The 16,382-nt window shown below is 37.4% G+C and overlaps 1 protein-coding gene across 1 annotated transcript in view; it reads left to right on the top strand.

The window, feature by feature from the left end:
• The window catches only part of PPA2 (inorganic pyrophosphatase 2), a 44,480-nt gene extending 28,730 nt beyond the window's left edge, over positions 1 to 15,750 (top strand). Inside the window, exons 8-12 of the mRNA XM_074950702.1 lie at positions 3,513 to 3,640; positions 5,870 to 5,955; positions 8,684 to 8,753; positions 14,416 to 14,455; positions 15,585 to 15,750. Of these exons, the coding sequence (XP_074806803.1) occupies positions 3,513 to 3,640; positions 5,870 to 5,955; positions 8,684 to 8,753; positions 14,416 to 14,455; positions 15,585 to 15,613 (353 nt within the window). The 3' untranslated portion in view covers positions 15,614 to 15,750. The remainder of the gene's footprint in view (positions 1 to 3,512; positions 3,641 to 5,869; positions 5,956 to 8,683; positions 8,754 to 14,415; positions 14,456 to 15,584) is intronic.
• Positions 15,751 to 16,382: the final 632 nt, after the last annotated feature.

Genomic DNA, 16,382 nt, shown 5'->3' with positions numbered 1-16,382 from the left:
GGTTTTATTCTGTTGGTCATTGGAATGATGCCTGTATATATACATATCTGTAAATAATTTCTGTCAATGTTGGTATATTAATAACGCATTGTATAGTTACTGTACAATATCAGCACCCTTCTCTCCCCCACCCGAAAAATGCTCTCTGCTGTTTATAAACATAATACATAGCAATGGGCAGTGTCTTGGGTTGTTTTTATTCATTATAGGTGGTGGCTTTAAGTCAGTTGTGAGTTATGGGGTCAGTCGCTGAATGATGAAGTATATTGCACTACTTGGTATCATGTACTGTGTATATTCCCTTTCTGTACGTATGGGTATATTTATATGCAGAAGAGGCCCATGAAAGCTTTTGTTGGGAATTTGTGTAAGCATTCAACATAAAGAAATTAATTGTCTGTACCAGGGCTGATTTTCCCCCTTGCTGCAGAAAATACAACAAATGCCTTTATATGGAGTGTAGCTGCTGCTTCCTGTAAATGTTTATAAGATGTTATTAAAAACATATGTCTTCTCTTCCCACAGACCTTGTTTAGAAAGCTTGTTGCAAGCATGTTGCTTTAGCTTTGCTTGCAAGAAACAGCATCTGTTATACTAAAAATGGTAGTTTTCTACAAACGTTTTTATCGTTTCCTTTTGTAAGGCCCAATAGACTTGGGAGCCGCATTTTCATTGGCTCTGTCCTTTGACAAAAAGCAAAGCCGTAGCCATTTGTGCCGGCCTCTAGAGATTTCCCTTATTCAAACCAAGCTGCTTACACTCACTGTAATAACAGCTGACTTTTTTTCATCTGCTTTTTTAACCCTGGGGTCACCTTTGATGCTTATGAAGGTGGACCTGGAAAATGCATACAGGCAATATGCAGAAATCACACCCCCATACTGGTGTTAATGCATGTTAATACTGTGTGACCTGCAAGGCTCCTGGCATTCGCATCCTGGGCCTCTTCTGAGCAGAGATTGACAATACCAATACATAGGACCAAATTATGTTGGGCTATACATTTGGTGTTCTACACACGTTTAGTTCCCTTTGACTTCAGCCTGAATACATAGTTTCAATGGAGACCATGTGTACATATCCAGTACCAGAGTATGGCACCTAATGACTGTGATGTGGGGAAGGCAGAAATCAACTGACTCCTATTTGTTTTATTCTAATACAGATGTGAAACCCAGCTTCTAGAGACTAGTGTATTAAATCACTGCACCTGCTATCCTTTCTTCCTGTTTTTCTGCTCCTTTATCGGAACACTGTGAATTCCTCCTCCTTTCGCTGCTCTCTCCCCCCGCCCCAACACACACACTTTACATCCACCTCCCAAGTCCTGTGTGGAAGCTGTCATCCTCTTAGTTTTCAGTGGACTGAACAAGCTTTCTTTCCAGCTTGTCCATGTTGTCTCTTAAGTGACTAGGGTGGGTTGCTGTTGAGTAATGAGGCCTTCTTTTCCCCGTTACCTGTGGCTGAGTGCTGGCTTTACAACAACAGGACTTACGGGTTGTAACACTTCCCCAAATTAAGAAGAAAAATGTAATAAAAAAAATTTTAAAAATTGCTGGATAATCACATAGTGCTTATGTTACTGTTCTGTTCCAACTGCTTCTGGAGCCTATTAGAGAAAGTGGAAACAAGGAGGAGAAGCCAAGCTAGCCCAGATGCCTTTACTGACGGTCATGGGCCATGAAATTCAGTGGTGCCTGTAGTTCCCCAGGTTGTCCTTATTTCCCTTTTTATAGATTGGCACTATATTTGCCCTCTTCTAGTCCTCTGGAATGTCTCCCATCTTCCATGAGTTTTGAGGATAATCTCTAATGACTCGGATATTTCCCCAGGAAATCTCTCTCTCACCCTGGCGACTTGAAGACATCTGATTTGTCTAAGTACTTCTTTAACTTGTTCTTTCCCTATTAGCCTCAGACCCTACCTCATTTTCACTGGCATTCACTATGTTAGACTTCCAATCACTACTAACCTTTTTGGTGAATACTGAAACAAAAAAGTCATTTATCACTTCTGCTGTTTCCACATTTTCTGTTATCTTTCCCCTCTCATTGAGCAATGGGCCTGCCTTGTCCTTGATCTTCCTCTTGTTTCTAATGTATTTGTAGACTGTTTTCTTGTTACCTTTTATGCCTCTAGCTAGTTTAATCTTGGTTTGTGCCTTGGCCTTCTAATTTTGTCCCTACGTGTTTGTGGTGTTTGTTTATATTCATCCTTCGTAATTTAACCTAGTTGCGTTGTTCAGAGTCCTTGGGGCGATTAGGACTCAAAGCAGGTAGAGCTCCTCTGCCACATGAGGCCACCACATACTGTGTGACCTTATCCTCTCCTGCCCAAGCAGCTGCTTCTTGTCTGGCTTGCTATAAGCCCGTCTGGCTTCCTTTGTTCTATCTTTCGGGTAACTTTCCACTGCTCTGACCTCACCCCTCTCCTTCAAGGAGTTAAACTAAAACTGTTTTTTTATGGATGCAGCTGTCTTTAGTATAACTTTTGTGAGGTCTAAGTACCATTGTTAACGTTAGAGAGAGAAGGGGAGTGAGATAATCTTTTATTGGACCAACTTGAGTTGGTGAGAGAGAATTGAGCTTTCAAACTTACATAGAAATCTTCTTCAGGTCTGCTACATATTTCCCATTGTCCTTGTCTGATTTGTACCCGCTACAGGACCTGTCAGCAGTGATGGGTCCGTATACATACAGGCACTCATGTTACAGAAATGTTTCATAATACAGTTTCACAATAACAACCAGAATTCATAAGTCGTACAGCCATTTTCCAAATTCATCATGCTCTGCCAAGGGCATGCATCCCTCTTCATGGCCTGTCCTATGCTTGCGCGGCAGGAACTTTCTCATTCTGCTGCCAGGTGCTCTGCACCTGCAGAGGTAAGGGTAGAATGTGGTTAGCACAAGTAACTAGCAGTAGGTGTTAGAATACTTAATGCTAGAAGCATTTACCTTTTCTGTATCTAATGGGCCAAATTCAGAGGTAATATGTGCTGTCAGGTGTGTTTTTAATATACATTTTGTGTTTTCCTTTGCTACACCAAGTTTATGCTTTGTTTTCAGGTGCTAGTTTAAAATCCGTGAGCTAAAATTGTTTTTGCCAGTTATTTTTCCATTACCAAAAAGACGCAGTGGCACAGTTGCTGGGAAATAAAATGTATAAAGTAATCCAAGTCTCTCACATGAGGTACCTAGTGAGATGAAAGCCTATAAATATGGAATTTTCTTCCCCACCTGCTATAAAGGTGGTCATTTTATTAATTGGGCCTTTGGGTCTTAATTAATGAAGACTGGGAGGTGCCTGGCTTATCTATTTTATTGTGCTGGTGAAATCATAAAACATCAACTATGTGCAACTGAGGAAGAAACTGAAATTCCCTGATGACTTTGAAAAAATTCACTGAAATCAAATTGCTTGCAAATATTTTACAAGACTTCTAAAAATTGATGTTGCCAAAACTGGGAGTAAAAAGGTGATACTTTTTTTTTTTTTATATATACCTACAGATATTGATGATGTCAAGAAACACAAACCGGGTTATCTTGAGGCTACAGCTGAGTGGTTCCGATTCTATAAGGTCCCAGATGACAAACCGGAAAATCAGTTTGCTTTTAATGGAGAGTTTAAAGACAAGGTGAAGATGATATGGATTTAAAGATGCATCTTGCTGGCATGTGTGGTTTTTGGAATGATATATCCTAGATTTTTTGGAATTGCTTGCAAGGAAGTGGTTGGTCCATCATAATGGAATAAAGCTAAGTCAGCATTCTTTAAATGCAGTATGGAGGGAGTAGGAATATATTATCAAACATCAGAACTTTATTTGGCTTATATTCATGTGTTTGTAAAATGAAAACCTTAATCCATATAGAGAATTTTGAATAGTTGTATTTTTGTCTGTGTGGATAATTAGGCAAACTTGCAAAATTAAACATATCTCAAGAAAATAATGGCTTTTGAACAAGTGGGAAAAATATTAGGTCCCACTCCTGTTGAGATTTACACACACGCATATGGTTTTTGCTGGGTCTTTTCAGTATCTTTGTCATCATAGGAAAGAAACGGGGAATAGATTTTGAGCATAGACTGGCAAATCTTCATGACATTTTTGCAAGACTGTATGTTTTAAAAGAAGCAGTAGGTTGCAGACTTTTCCATGCTTGGTCTTTGCTCTGAAGTGAATTTTTTTGGTAATTTGGAGTAAAAAAGTTTCAGCAGTTTTTGTCTTCAAGACTAAGATCTTTTCTCATCTTAAGAAAAATTCTCATGAGTTTTTGACACCTGTGGCTAAAATAGCTGATGATTGGAAGTGCCGTGGACATGGGAATAGCGCTCACTGTAGAGACTGTGCTCACTGTGGCCTTTTTCCAGGTGAAATTGGGTTTGATTTGAGTTTTAAATGTTTTGAAAATCACATATTATGTACAATCTATAGAGGGATTTTTTCCCTAAGCATTATAAATGGGTTTCAGAGAAATGATGCCTGTACACAAATTGGCTATAAACTGTCTCAGCTATAAAATGGCTACTAACCAACCCAAACAAACTTTCCAATGTTTTCTGGGTGTAAAGATCCTCTTATTACTCTTCTCCATAAAACGAATCATTAGCCTGGTGGAAAATACCCAGTGTTGCAAGGGCAGACAACCCAAAGCTCTGTTGCCAGCTCCTCCACTGTCTGCCTTTATTAAGTATAGACTTTGCAAAGCATATTCAGTGAGGCTTGAACAAAGCTGCAGCCAAAACTGCTGGAATTTTGGGTCAGAGTTTGCACTGAGTACTCACCCCCTGACCAACTTGGATGCGCTTCATTTGTTTCCAGAGACTCAGGATGTAAAAGACGTGCATGCATGTCTCCATGCATGTGAAGAAGTGGATGCCCACGGAAGCTTATGCCCAAATAAATCTGTTAGTCTTTAAGGTGCCACCGGACTCCTCGTTGTTTTTGTGGATACAGACTAACATGGCTACCCCTCTGATACAGGATGTAAAAGAGTTACTCTTCCCCAAAATGTTCCAGTGGCACTGGTGAAGATAGGGTGCCCAGATAGCAAGTATGAAGAATCGGGACAGAGTGTGGGGGGTAATAGGCGCCTATATAAGAAAAAGCCTCCAATATCGGGACAGTCCCTATAAAATCTGGACATCTGGTCACCCTAGGTGAAGGGTGGCAACATCTCAGTGGTATCTAGCCACCTAGTCCAGTTATGAAATATGCATTCTCTGTCTGCAAGTGTGTGTTAGTCCATACAGCTGTTAAGTCTAAAACTTTAAAAACTTTTTGAAGCTTTTTAATTTCCTCCCCGTATTTCCTTTTTTAACAGCAACAAAACACCAACAAGAAATTAAATTCCACACCAAACAAAACTAGGCAATTAATATACCGCTTTAATGCAACACTAAGGTTGGATGGTTAAGCAATCAAATCGGGAAATGCCAGTATATTGCTGCGTGTGCAACATTAACTTTGATCCCTGTGTGTATGCGTTATAATACAATCTTTAATAACAGGATCATGTGTTTCTCAAATAATCATCATACAATGTTACTACATCTGTAGCTACCCATGTAGAATATGATGATTTATTCCCATACACATACACTGATGTCATTTTTCATGAATTCTCCTTATTGTGTCTGGCCATCAACCAAAAAGTATCCTCAATGTGATGCCAATTTATTTGGTGGGTAGTGAGGTCTGTTTCTTACCTTAGAAAAGTGTGATTGTAGGGAGCCTCCCGTGAAGCCTTATTAAAAGTTTTGGAAAATATATCTTGTGAAATTGCATTTTTTAATAAATTAATTATTTGGAATGTATTTAATAGCTTTTTATATCTCAAAACTTTTTCTTGATATAAACTAGGATTTTGCTGTTGAAATTATTAAATCCACCCATGAATACTGGAAAGCTTTGCTTCATAAAAAGGCTGACAGAGGTGCTATAAAATGGTAAGTGTCCATTCAAAGCTATTCCTATTTGTATTGTATTCATTCTGTCAGTGTGGTAGCTGTGTATGAACTACTTACATTTTTTGCTTTGAGGTGGCAGTAATGTTTCTGTTTTTACAGCATCCTGATAGATAATTGCTCTTGCATGGTAACTACACAGGGTTTACTGAAAACTGCTCAGAAAATATATATTGATCATGTGAGTCCTGCAGATTATTTATAAGTAAACTTTAGTAAAAGCTCAAAAACCAGTAACTGTGTAATCTGTTGCTTTTTGCACAATACTGATCATTTTGAATTTCTTTGAACATGTCCTGTTATGTAATTTGATAATATAGCCAGGTGTAGCTTGTTAATATTTAGAAATTATTTAATTAAAAGTATTCACTTTAAACTGGAGAAAGAAGATTAGGGTTGTGTTAGCCATTTAGTATGGTGACGTTACACAGTTACACTGTAAAATTAAATTTATGAATTCTTTAAAATGTTAAAGATATTAACCTAACCTAAGGAAAAGCAGAGTTATTGCTGTCATTTTGTCCTGACCACCCTGTTGTGTATCACTGTAGATGTATTTATGATCAGCTTCTGTTCTAAAATTCCTGCAGTATTTAAATACAACAAGGGAATTAAGTTGTCAAGTTAGTCCTCAATTTTGAATTTCCCTATCTTCCATAACACTGTTTGGGATTTCCCTGAGAGCCTCCATATTCCATACAAAGCCCTAATGAATCCTCTGCCTATCGTTTGTTCCATACTATTATTATTATTTGTTTTGCAGTAGAACCAGGAGTCCCCAACTCAGATTGGGGCCCCAATGTGCTGCACAGACACACAGTGAGAGACATTCCTTGCCCCAGAGAGCTCAACAGCCTAAATAGGACACAGTCAAAGAGTTGGAGAACAAGTGTATTGTTATCTCTGTTTTATAGATGGGGTATCTGAGGCACATTGAGATTAAGTGATTTGCCCAAAGTCACACTGGAAGTCTGTGGCAGAGCTAGAAATTGACCCCAATTCTCCAAGCCAGCATTCTTTTTGGACTGGCTGGGTTTGCCTTAAAGCTAGTCACCGAATCATCTTCGTTGGCAAGATGTGATCACTGCTGAGTGATACCATTCTTAATATTAGTTGTGTTTAACATGCTTTGTTTAAATATACTGTAAACTAGTAAAAACGAAAAACAAAATTAAACAAAGAGATTTATTGTTATTTTATTTGGTTGAGTCTCTAGGTGTATCTAATGGCTTACATTGCAACTGGAACTATTTGCAGTTTTTCCATTAATTGTATAAGAAAATTCAGTGAGATATCAGAAGGTAGCAGGGTATATTTGTGCATATTAACATAACTATGGTGTTGTTCATTGATCTAAAGTAATGGGCACTCAATCAATGTCTAGGCACCCTTAGAATACATTAAGTCAGTGTCACAATCAAAGCATAGGAGTAATGAAATTGTTAGCTGTTTGCCAGGATATTGCATGGCCCTCACCCAACCCTTCTGACCCTACAGCGTGAACTGTTATGATGTAAGCCATAGCATGCAAAGATTCATTGGAATCTGGGAAGTGGGAATATGGCTCCAATTCAGCAAAGTGTTTAAGCATGTGGTTAAAGTTAAGTATTGATATCAGTGTGATCTTAAGCAGAGCTTAAAATTAAGCATGTGCTTAAGTGCTTTGCTGAATGGGGCCCCGTATTGCTCGTAATCTGATATGTGTGTATATTGATATGTAACTGTGTATATATGCGTTTTTAAAAGTTTTGTCATAAATTCTTTTAAATGTTACGTTTTTTAAGTAGTTAGTCCTCTTGAAGGCTCAACTGCCATTAAATACCAGGTTTTGGCTTGGTACACATTTAAATGGCCTGTTATCAAGCTCACTGAGCGGATTTGCAGTGCAAATACTGTCAGCACAGAACCTACAGGGTGTGAATGTTCTGCCTGGTCCTCTTTTAATACTATGGGTGCCTGACATTAACCAAACATGTAATGCAAATTCTGATTCATTATAGTCCTCCTATATGTTTCCTGGAAAAATGTGGTGGTCTCGCTGTACTCTAGGGTCGTCCAGCTCTGTTAATAATCGGATAACTTGGTAATATTGAGCTTCATATTTTTTTATTCCAAAGCACTTAGGCTACATGTTGGTATAATTTATAAAAAAAAAAATCACAGCCTTACTTTGAGGAATAGGATAAACTGCATAGTATTCGATCGGATAATTTAGATGAGACCTTACAAACCAAAGTCCAAATTCAATCCTGGTATAGATGGGTACAACTGCACTAACTTCAGTGGAACTTTAGCCATGTACACTAGCAGAGGATTTGGCTCCATGTTCCCATCTGCTCGCCATAAGCATTAAAGATCTTGGACACTTTTTTTGAAAGAGCAGAGGTTTGCCCCAGGTCTTTGATCAAAATTTTTCCTTTGCCACCAGTGTGATGTGAAGTCAGTTTATTGGATCCCCTACCCGAGGGTTGTCTCCATGCCATTGTGTCCATTTATAGAGAACTTTGGGATCTTTTTAAGGATGAAAGGAACTATATAAATGTAAAATATTAAATGTATAAAATGCTGATTATTGTTGCTTCATTTTTGACTACTCACTTCTTAGTAGACATAAACATTTGCGTTCTTTGCAGAGGCTGTTTATCATAGGTAGGTTTTATTATATTCCATTTTTTTATTGTTAACTATCTTATTAATTTTTATTTTTCAGTATGAATGTTTTGGTGCATGACAGCCCCTTTTGTTGCAGCGAAGAGGATGCCAGATTAATTGTGCAATCAGTAAGGGCAAAACGCTTTTAATAGAAGTTTTTTATTTTTAAAAATTGTTACTAATGCTCGCAAAAGATCCAAAAATTCAGTACTGAAATAATATAGGTAGACAAAGTGGGTCCTTGCATTAAACGAAGATGTGAGGTTTAAAAAATAAAACGTAGAATACAGAGATTATGGGGGACATATAACCATTATAATATAAACCTTTTTTGCTGCAGTATAATAATTGTATTTTCTGGCAGGTTCATTACTGTTTTGCTGATTTTCTATGGTGCTATTTCTTCTGATGCTAAATAACAAGATTGACTATGTATATCTAGCCTGCTGTCTTCTCTGTCTGCCCTGTTGCCATGAGTTACCACCCAGTGCTAAAACTCGTTGACTAGCTGACTGTACTCTCTAATCACTAAGGGGATCCTTTGTTTGCCTACTTGCATAATTAAATGCATCACTGTACAAGGAAGGGGGAAATGTTTTTCTAACTGCTTGTTAAAGAATAGCGCCTTGTTCTGAAAATTAATGTAAAATTCAAATACACGGGTTCTCTGTTTAAAGTAGAAAAACGTCCTGCAGGTTTGATACTTGCATATGCAAATGTCATTGGAGAAGTTATTCCATTTAAATGTTATATTTTGGAGACCACAACTTAAGCAAAAAAAAAAAAAAAGAAAGAAAGAAAGAAAAGAAATGTAAAGTGCCTGATTTAACAAAAAAAACCCCGAACATTTCTCTCACGTATTTGCTTTGGCCATTCGCATGAGCATATCGGGCGTTTTGCAGTTGCAAGTGGCTGTATAGGCAACTAACTAGGGTTAACTCAGACTCTCTCAGTTGCTTGATTTGCGCACACAGTTATAGCAATAGTGTAAGTGTCAAATGAGACCTCATGCCTCTTAAAACCAAGGTCTGGAAAAGCTAATGTTTTTACTTTCAAAAACCAGACATACAGAACATATACATATTTGGAGGCTTCTTTCCTAGTTGCCTCACTTTTTCATTGTTTACTTGTAAGATTACACGCTAATATCTTCAGTAGCTTACACCAATAATATATCCGTCATGCAAAATCCAGGACCTTTTATGTATTGGGATGGTGAGTCAAATATTCCTGTTTATTTTAGCTAGTTGAGGACTAATAAATTTCCCTGTAATGGGTGCCTATGGCATTGTATCTGCAACAAGCAGTTAAAAGTGAACTCCCTTAAAGTCTTATAGTAGCCACCAATGTGTTTGACTTTTTTTTTCTTCCTGCTCTCATTCCTCACTTTCTTTTTTTTCTTGAATGGTTTCATTATTTCTTTGTAGTGTTTTACTAAACCCCAATCATCCATGATCCTCCCCTGCTTCTGTTGCTTTTACAGTTTTTTTCTTTAATTTTTTTAGGGCTGTCAAGTGATTTAAAAAAATTAATCACGATTAATCACACGATTAAAAATATTAATCATGATTAATCATGTGATTAAACAATAATAGAATACCATTTATTTAAATATTTTTGATGTCTACATTTTCAAATATATTGATTTCAATTACAACACAGAATACGAAGTGTACAGTGCTCACTTTATATTTATTTTCAATTACAAGTATTTGCACTGTAAAAAAAACAAAAGAAAAGGTATTTTTCAATTCACCTAATACGAGTACTGTAGTCCAATCTTTTTATCATGAAAGTTGAACTTACAAATGTAGAATTATGTTTAAAAAAAACCCTGCATTCAAAAATAAAACAATGTAAAATCTTAGAGCCTGCAAGTCCATAGTTTGTTTACATTTGCAGGAGATTGCTGCCCGCTTCTTGTTTATAATGTCACCTGAAAGTAAGAACAGGCGTTCTCATGGCACTGTTGTAGCTGGCGTTGCAAGATATTTACGTGCCAGATGCGCTAAAGATTCATATGTCCCTTCATGCTTCAACCACGATTCCAGGGGACATGCGTCTGTGCTGATGATGGGTTTTGCTTGATAACAGTCCAAAGCAGTGCGGACTGACGCATGTTCATTTTCATTATCTGAGTCAGATGCCACCAGCAGAGGTTGATTTTCTTTTTTGGTGGTTCGGGTTCTATAGTTTCTGCATCCGAGTGTTGCTTTTTTAAGATTTCGAAAAGCATGCTCCACACCTCGTCCCTCTCAGATATTGGAAGGCACTTCAGATTCTTAAACCTTGGGTCGAGTGCTATAGCTATCTTTAGAACTCTCACATTGGTACCTTCTTTGTGTTTTGTCAAACCTACAGTGAAAGTGTTCTTAAAATGAACAACATGTGCTGGGTCATCATCTGAGACTTCTATAACATGAAATATATGGCAGAATGTGGGTAAAACAGAGCAGGAGATGTACAATTTTCCCTCAAGGAGTTCAGTCACATTTTTTTAATGAGCTTCATCAGCATGGAAGCATGTCCTCTGGAATGGTGGTGAAAGCATGAAGGGGCATACGAATGTTTAGCATATCTGGCACGTAAATACCTTGCAGTGCTGGCTACCAAAGTGCCTTGGAAATGCCTGTTCTCACTTTCTGGTGACATTGTAAATAAGAAAAGGGCAGCATTATCTCCTGTAAATGTAAACAAACTTGTTTGTCTTAGCGATTGGCTGAACAAGAAGTAGGACTGAATGGACTTGTCGGCTCTGAAGTTTACATTGTTTTGTTTGAGTGCAGTTATGTAACAAAAAAAAAAAAATCTACATTTGTAAGTTGCGCTTCACGACAAAGAGATTGCACTGTAGTACTTGTATGAAGTGAATTGAAAAATACGATTTCTTTTGCTTATCATTTTTACAGTGCAAATATTTGCAATCAAAAATATTTCAATTACAATGCAGAATACAATATATGTGAAAATGTAGAAAAACATCCAAAATATTTTATAAATTTCAGTTGGTATTCTGTTTAACAGTGCAATTAAAACTGCGATTGATTGTGATTGATTTTTTTGAATTAATCACGTGAGTTAACTGCGATTAATCGACAGCCCTCTTTTTTTTGTTTATCTAGTTAGTCCAGTTACTCTTAATATATTTATCCTTGAGTAAAATGCACAATATGTTTTAATTGGTATTTTTAATGTATGTAATTTCCAATCAAAAGTAACCTGAAGTGGAAACAGTACAGCCTTTAATATTCCCTTGAGAGCAAAACGTCAAATTCTAGATATTAAATTTTAAACAGGTGTCTTTTCCACAGTCTTGCATTGCCAAATTCCGTTGTCAGACATTCAGCTCTTGCAAGCTGAACTGACAGTATACAGAGATCAGCTGCAGAATCTTAATGGCTGTGGGTTTTTCACATGTACCTGGAAAATAAAAAAAAAAAAAAAATTCTACTTTTACTTCCTTTCATTGGCTTATGGATAAGAGCAAGAGAAATCAAAGCTATTGTTGTGTTGACTTACAAGTATAATTGGAAACATATTTCCGTGTTCCTGAGTCACCTGCACTCTTTGGAACAGCTGCCATGCTTGTTTCTAACCCACTTTACGGAGAGAAGATTTTTGTATTGGATGGGTGGTGTATACCTTTTATTTTCATGAGATATATTAACTGCAAAAATAAAAGGCATGCTCTGTTGCTATGACTCTTGCATTTTTACGGAGAGTAGAATGCCTACAATTTCCATGCCTAAGAACAAAGTAAAAAGCAAATGATAAAGAAGTCTTTATTGCGCTGCTTCTGCATATATAATTATGGATGGGCCAGATTCTGATACCCTTGTTGTTGGGTGACACCTTACTCCATGGGTAGACCTGTTGACTTCAACATGATTTAGAGTGTTAGCATCTGACCCTTTATGATTTTACAAGCATTATATTTGAGACTCAAATGACTTGTCATTATTGAGAATTAATTTCTGCTCTGTTTTGGATGGTTTCTGCCTTCTTTTTAAGTATCCAGCGTTGACCGCCTTGTAAGAGTGTATGTTTGTGCATTCTCTGTCTCTTAAGGGTGTGTTACTTTGTTGATCTTTCCTCCTTGTCTCACTTTACTCTTCTCTGCCAGTTGAGTTTCAGGACAGTTGGCCTAACTGTGCTCTGACGTTAGTGAAAGTCAGGAGTGTTCCACTGCACTTGATATAGTTACCCCCAAGTAAAATTGGTACAATCAGAGAGATCAGAAAAGGTAGTCTGTGTATGACAGCAGTAGGTCTGAGCATTTGAAATACCCCAAATTACCCTGGCATTCTGTAGCCAGACATACACCAGAGTTTATAACTGTCTGTAGATGGTGAAAGTTTCTGGTGTTTTCCGATCTCTTGTGCTGTCTTTTTCTCAGCACCAGTGTTAGTGCACACTGAAAATTAGGTGCTGGAACAATAAAACATGAAGCTAGATACGTCAATGTTAAAATTTACCATTTGCTTTACAATAAGTGTTGCCATCTATAAAACTGACCTAGGCAGCCAAGCCTTTGTTTAACATTAATCCCAAGAACTGCTTGCTCCCTCACTCTACAAGGAAGCTGCTTATAAAATTGGAAAACCTCCAAGATAAACTATAAATAGCTTGAAGAACAGTTTTTCTCAGACTTATCACATTATTCTTCCCTTATAAAACTGGAAAGAAAATGTGGTAGAAGGGCTTTTCTGAGAGGGGTATCTTTGATAAAAGAACTTTGGTAGGAATGCTTTACAGGCAGAAGTATCTTTTAAAAGAGAGAGGAAGAGGGGCAGTCTTCCCCTCAGAACTTAAAAACCCCAACCAAACAAAATAACAACCTGGTATATTTTCTGTAATGTTGATAATGATGCATGTGGACAGTAGGAGGGTTATGGCTAAAACCCAGGGAAGAGCCCTAAGAGTGGTGAACTCCCTTCCCCTTCCCTATTAATCTCATGGGGTGTTAACTCTACAGCCAGATGCTGATACTTTAAATGTCAGTATTAAGTATTTAATTGCTGATAATTTTAGCAGATGGGATGGGAGTGAAGCCAACATGGAATTGAGATTTGCTGGAGAGAAGGAATTTCAGAGGGTAGGAAATAGAAGAGAGGAGAGAAATAGGAGGATAGGAAAGGAAGTGAGACTAAGGACAGAAATAATACTGGTCCTAAATGTGAAAATATTGTCTCACTGAGTGATGCTAGATGTGACAATAGGTGGACAAATAAAATTAACAACCAAGTTTATTTGCACTAAGCTATATTTCCTAGCACTGATCTTTGTGAAACCAGTGTAAATGGGAGATCCAGCGTGGGCTGAAGGATATATGTAACTTTAAAGTTATACAAAGCCCCATGGACCACAGTTAAATATAGAATGTATTCCTTCTACAGAATGAGTTTGACTCTCCTGTTATATTGTTTTCCCCCCGAAAAAAAAATAGTTGTGGAAAGATGTAATTGTAAATTTACTAAGAAACTTAATCATATAGTAACCTTGTTGCAAAGATGTTTTCATCTTTGTTGTTTTGCAAATCAAAAAATCCTCTTTATCCTACAAGAGTAAATCATCTTTATTCTGCTACTGGTAGGTCTGTGCCTGCTTCTGAGTGAGACAGATTACAGGTAGTAAGAAAAATGGAGGTATGAGAGGGAGGAGTATTGTCTTACGGTGCCAGTGGTATGTTTCTTTTGTGCAAATAACTGTTGACTTTCACAATAAGATAACCTAGAGTTTGGACACTCTACATATGGAGTGTTACTAATATTGTGGGGTTTTTTTCTGTAGACACCACCACCTGCGAGAGGAGACTCTGTTTCTGCAGAAGGTACGGTTTATTGTTACTCCAAATGACAACATGTATTTTTTTTTCATTTGCTGGGGGAAAAAATGACTTAAAAATAGATCAGTTGAAAAAGCTTTTGTGAACTAAACATACTAAGCATGAGAACTGATAAAAATGCTTTTATAGGGCCAGATTATACTGCCCTCACTTCTCTTGAATAGTACCTTAGACAATGAGTAGTTCTACTGAAGTCAAAGGGACTACTAGTCAAGTGGCATAAAGTACTAATACCTGCTCTGTGTCGATAAGGGTATTGTAGTCTTAGCCCATGTCAGTCTAGAATTAGACGAGCAATCATACTAATATTTTTCTGTTTCAGAAATTATGGAAGGCCATATTTATCCTTTTAAGAAATGTTGCTTTTCTTGCTTTTATTTCTTCCTTGTGGTAACTTTAAAAATGAAACAGAAGAAACTATCCACCAAAACTAAGCCAAATTTACTTTTTCAGTGTTAATTAAAGCAAAATTGCCTTTCCCCATTCTTGTGGAACTGGTTTTCAAGTTAACAAAAATGATAGTTTTAGTTGAGGTACAGGAGTCCGAACTAAGTTTGTTCAATATGCTTTGTTTACTTAAAAAAAAAAAAAAAGCTGTTGACTTTTTAATGCCAAAAGCACTGTACGAGAGAGGAACATACACTACTACAAATTGGAGGGGGGAAGGGAAAGACAACAAGGAACTTAAAATCTTGAATCTAGTTCCAAATTCTTCACAAAATAACATCTGTGTAATCAATTTCATGGGAAAGCAAGCTGCATTCCTTTTGCCCTTATATGGTATGCCAATAAATAGCATTTATATACTAAAATATTCCATCTCAAGCCTCTGACAGAACTGACCACAGTCTGCCTCATCTTTGATGTGTGCAATACATCAGGGCTGTACACTGTTGCAGGATTTAATTTTCAACCAAGTTGTATCACAAAATAAAATATGTTTACTTTGGGGGCACTCTTTTCATGGATTGCTGATATGGTTCAAGGAGCTGTATATGTTTGGGAGGGGAGAATAGGAAAGAAGCTGAAAGTGTAGAGTACTGCATATCCAAGTGTTTGCATCTGGTTATCCATGTAGAATTAATACCATTCTTGACGTGTATTTTTGTTTTAGTTGATGTGTGGCACTTTCTTAACAAATGATCATTGGAATGTTCTGAAGTCACATCATCAAATCTTAAATCGTCCCTTTTTTCCTGAGTTTTGAAGACAAGCAGGCGAATGTATTAATTGCTGGGTTCCTGTTGGAACAACTTTTCAAGTAGCATAAACCCTCTGTCATGTAAATAAACTGACATTTTAAAATGGTTTCCTTTCTGCGTGTTTCTTTGTGTGGAGTTTTGTTTGTTTCTAATCTTGAAAACTCTGTGGTTCCTTCTGTACATCCAACCTGTACCAAAACAGGTGGGGGACAAAGGTGGCTTCAGTACACATTTACATCCTCCAGGTGTAGAGGTTGATTTGGGATGGTCTGGTATACGGCTGAATATTAGAGCAGCCCTCAAACTGCTCTAACATAAGCCAGCTGCTGATGGCCCTCAAGGGGCTGCTCTGGCAACCAGGGGTCACAAGGGTGTAGGGATATCCTGGCCATGATCCCTTTCAAACAGACAGTATCACCTACACTGTGGGCTAAATGTCTGTGCAAATATGCAACGGTACACAGAGTTTGACAGTTTGTGCCCATAATGTGTTCACATCCACAATTACCTATTTGCAAGTTTCACCTAGTTTGGGTGCAGCATATTTGCTTATTAAAAAAAAAATAGATGAAAATAGCAGCACTTCAGAAAATTAATTGAATTAGGAAGTGAAAATTCCATGATGAAGCACAGCAAGGATGCACAAACATGTGTTCTGTGGAGTAATCCTGTTTTGATAATTCTTGAACTTGATCCTCCAGGAAGGATTT

The sequence above is a fragment of the Natator depressus genome, chromosome 4, assembly GCF_965152275.1.
Source record: "Natator depressus isolate rNatDep1 chromosome 4, rNatDep2.hap1, whole genome shotgun sequence".
Classification (NCBI taxonomy): domain Eukaryota; kingdom Metazoa; phylum Chordata; order Testudines; family Cheloniidae; genus Natator; species Natator depressus.
Note: the sequence above shows the minus strand (reverse complement) of the source record. Positions and strands in the feature narration are given on the sequence as shown.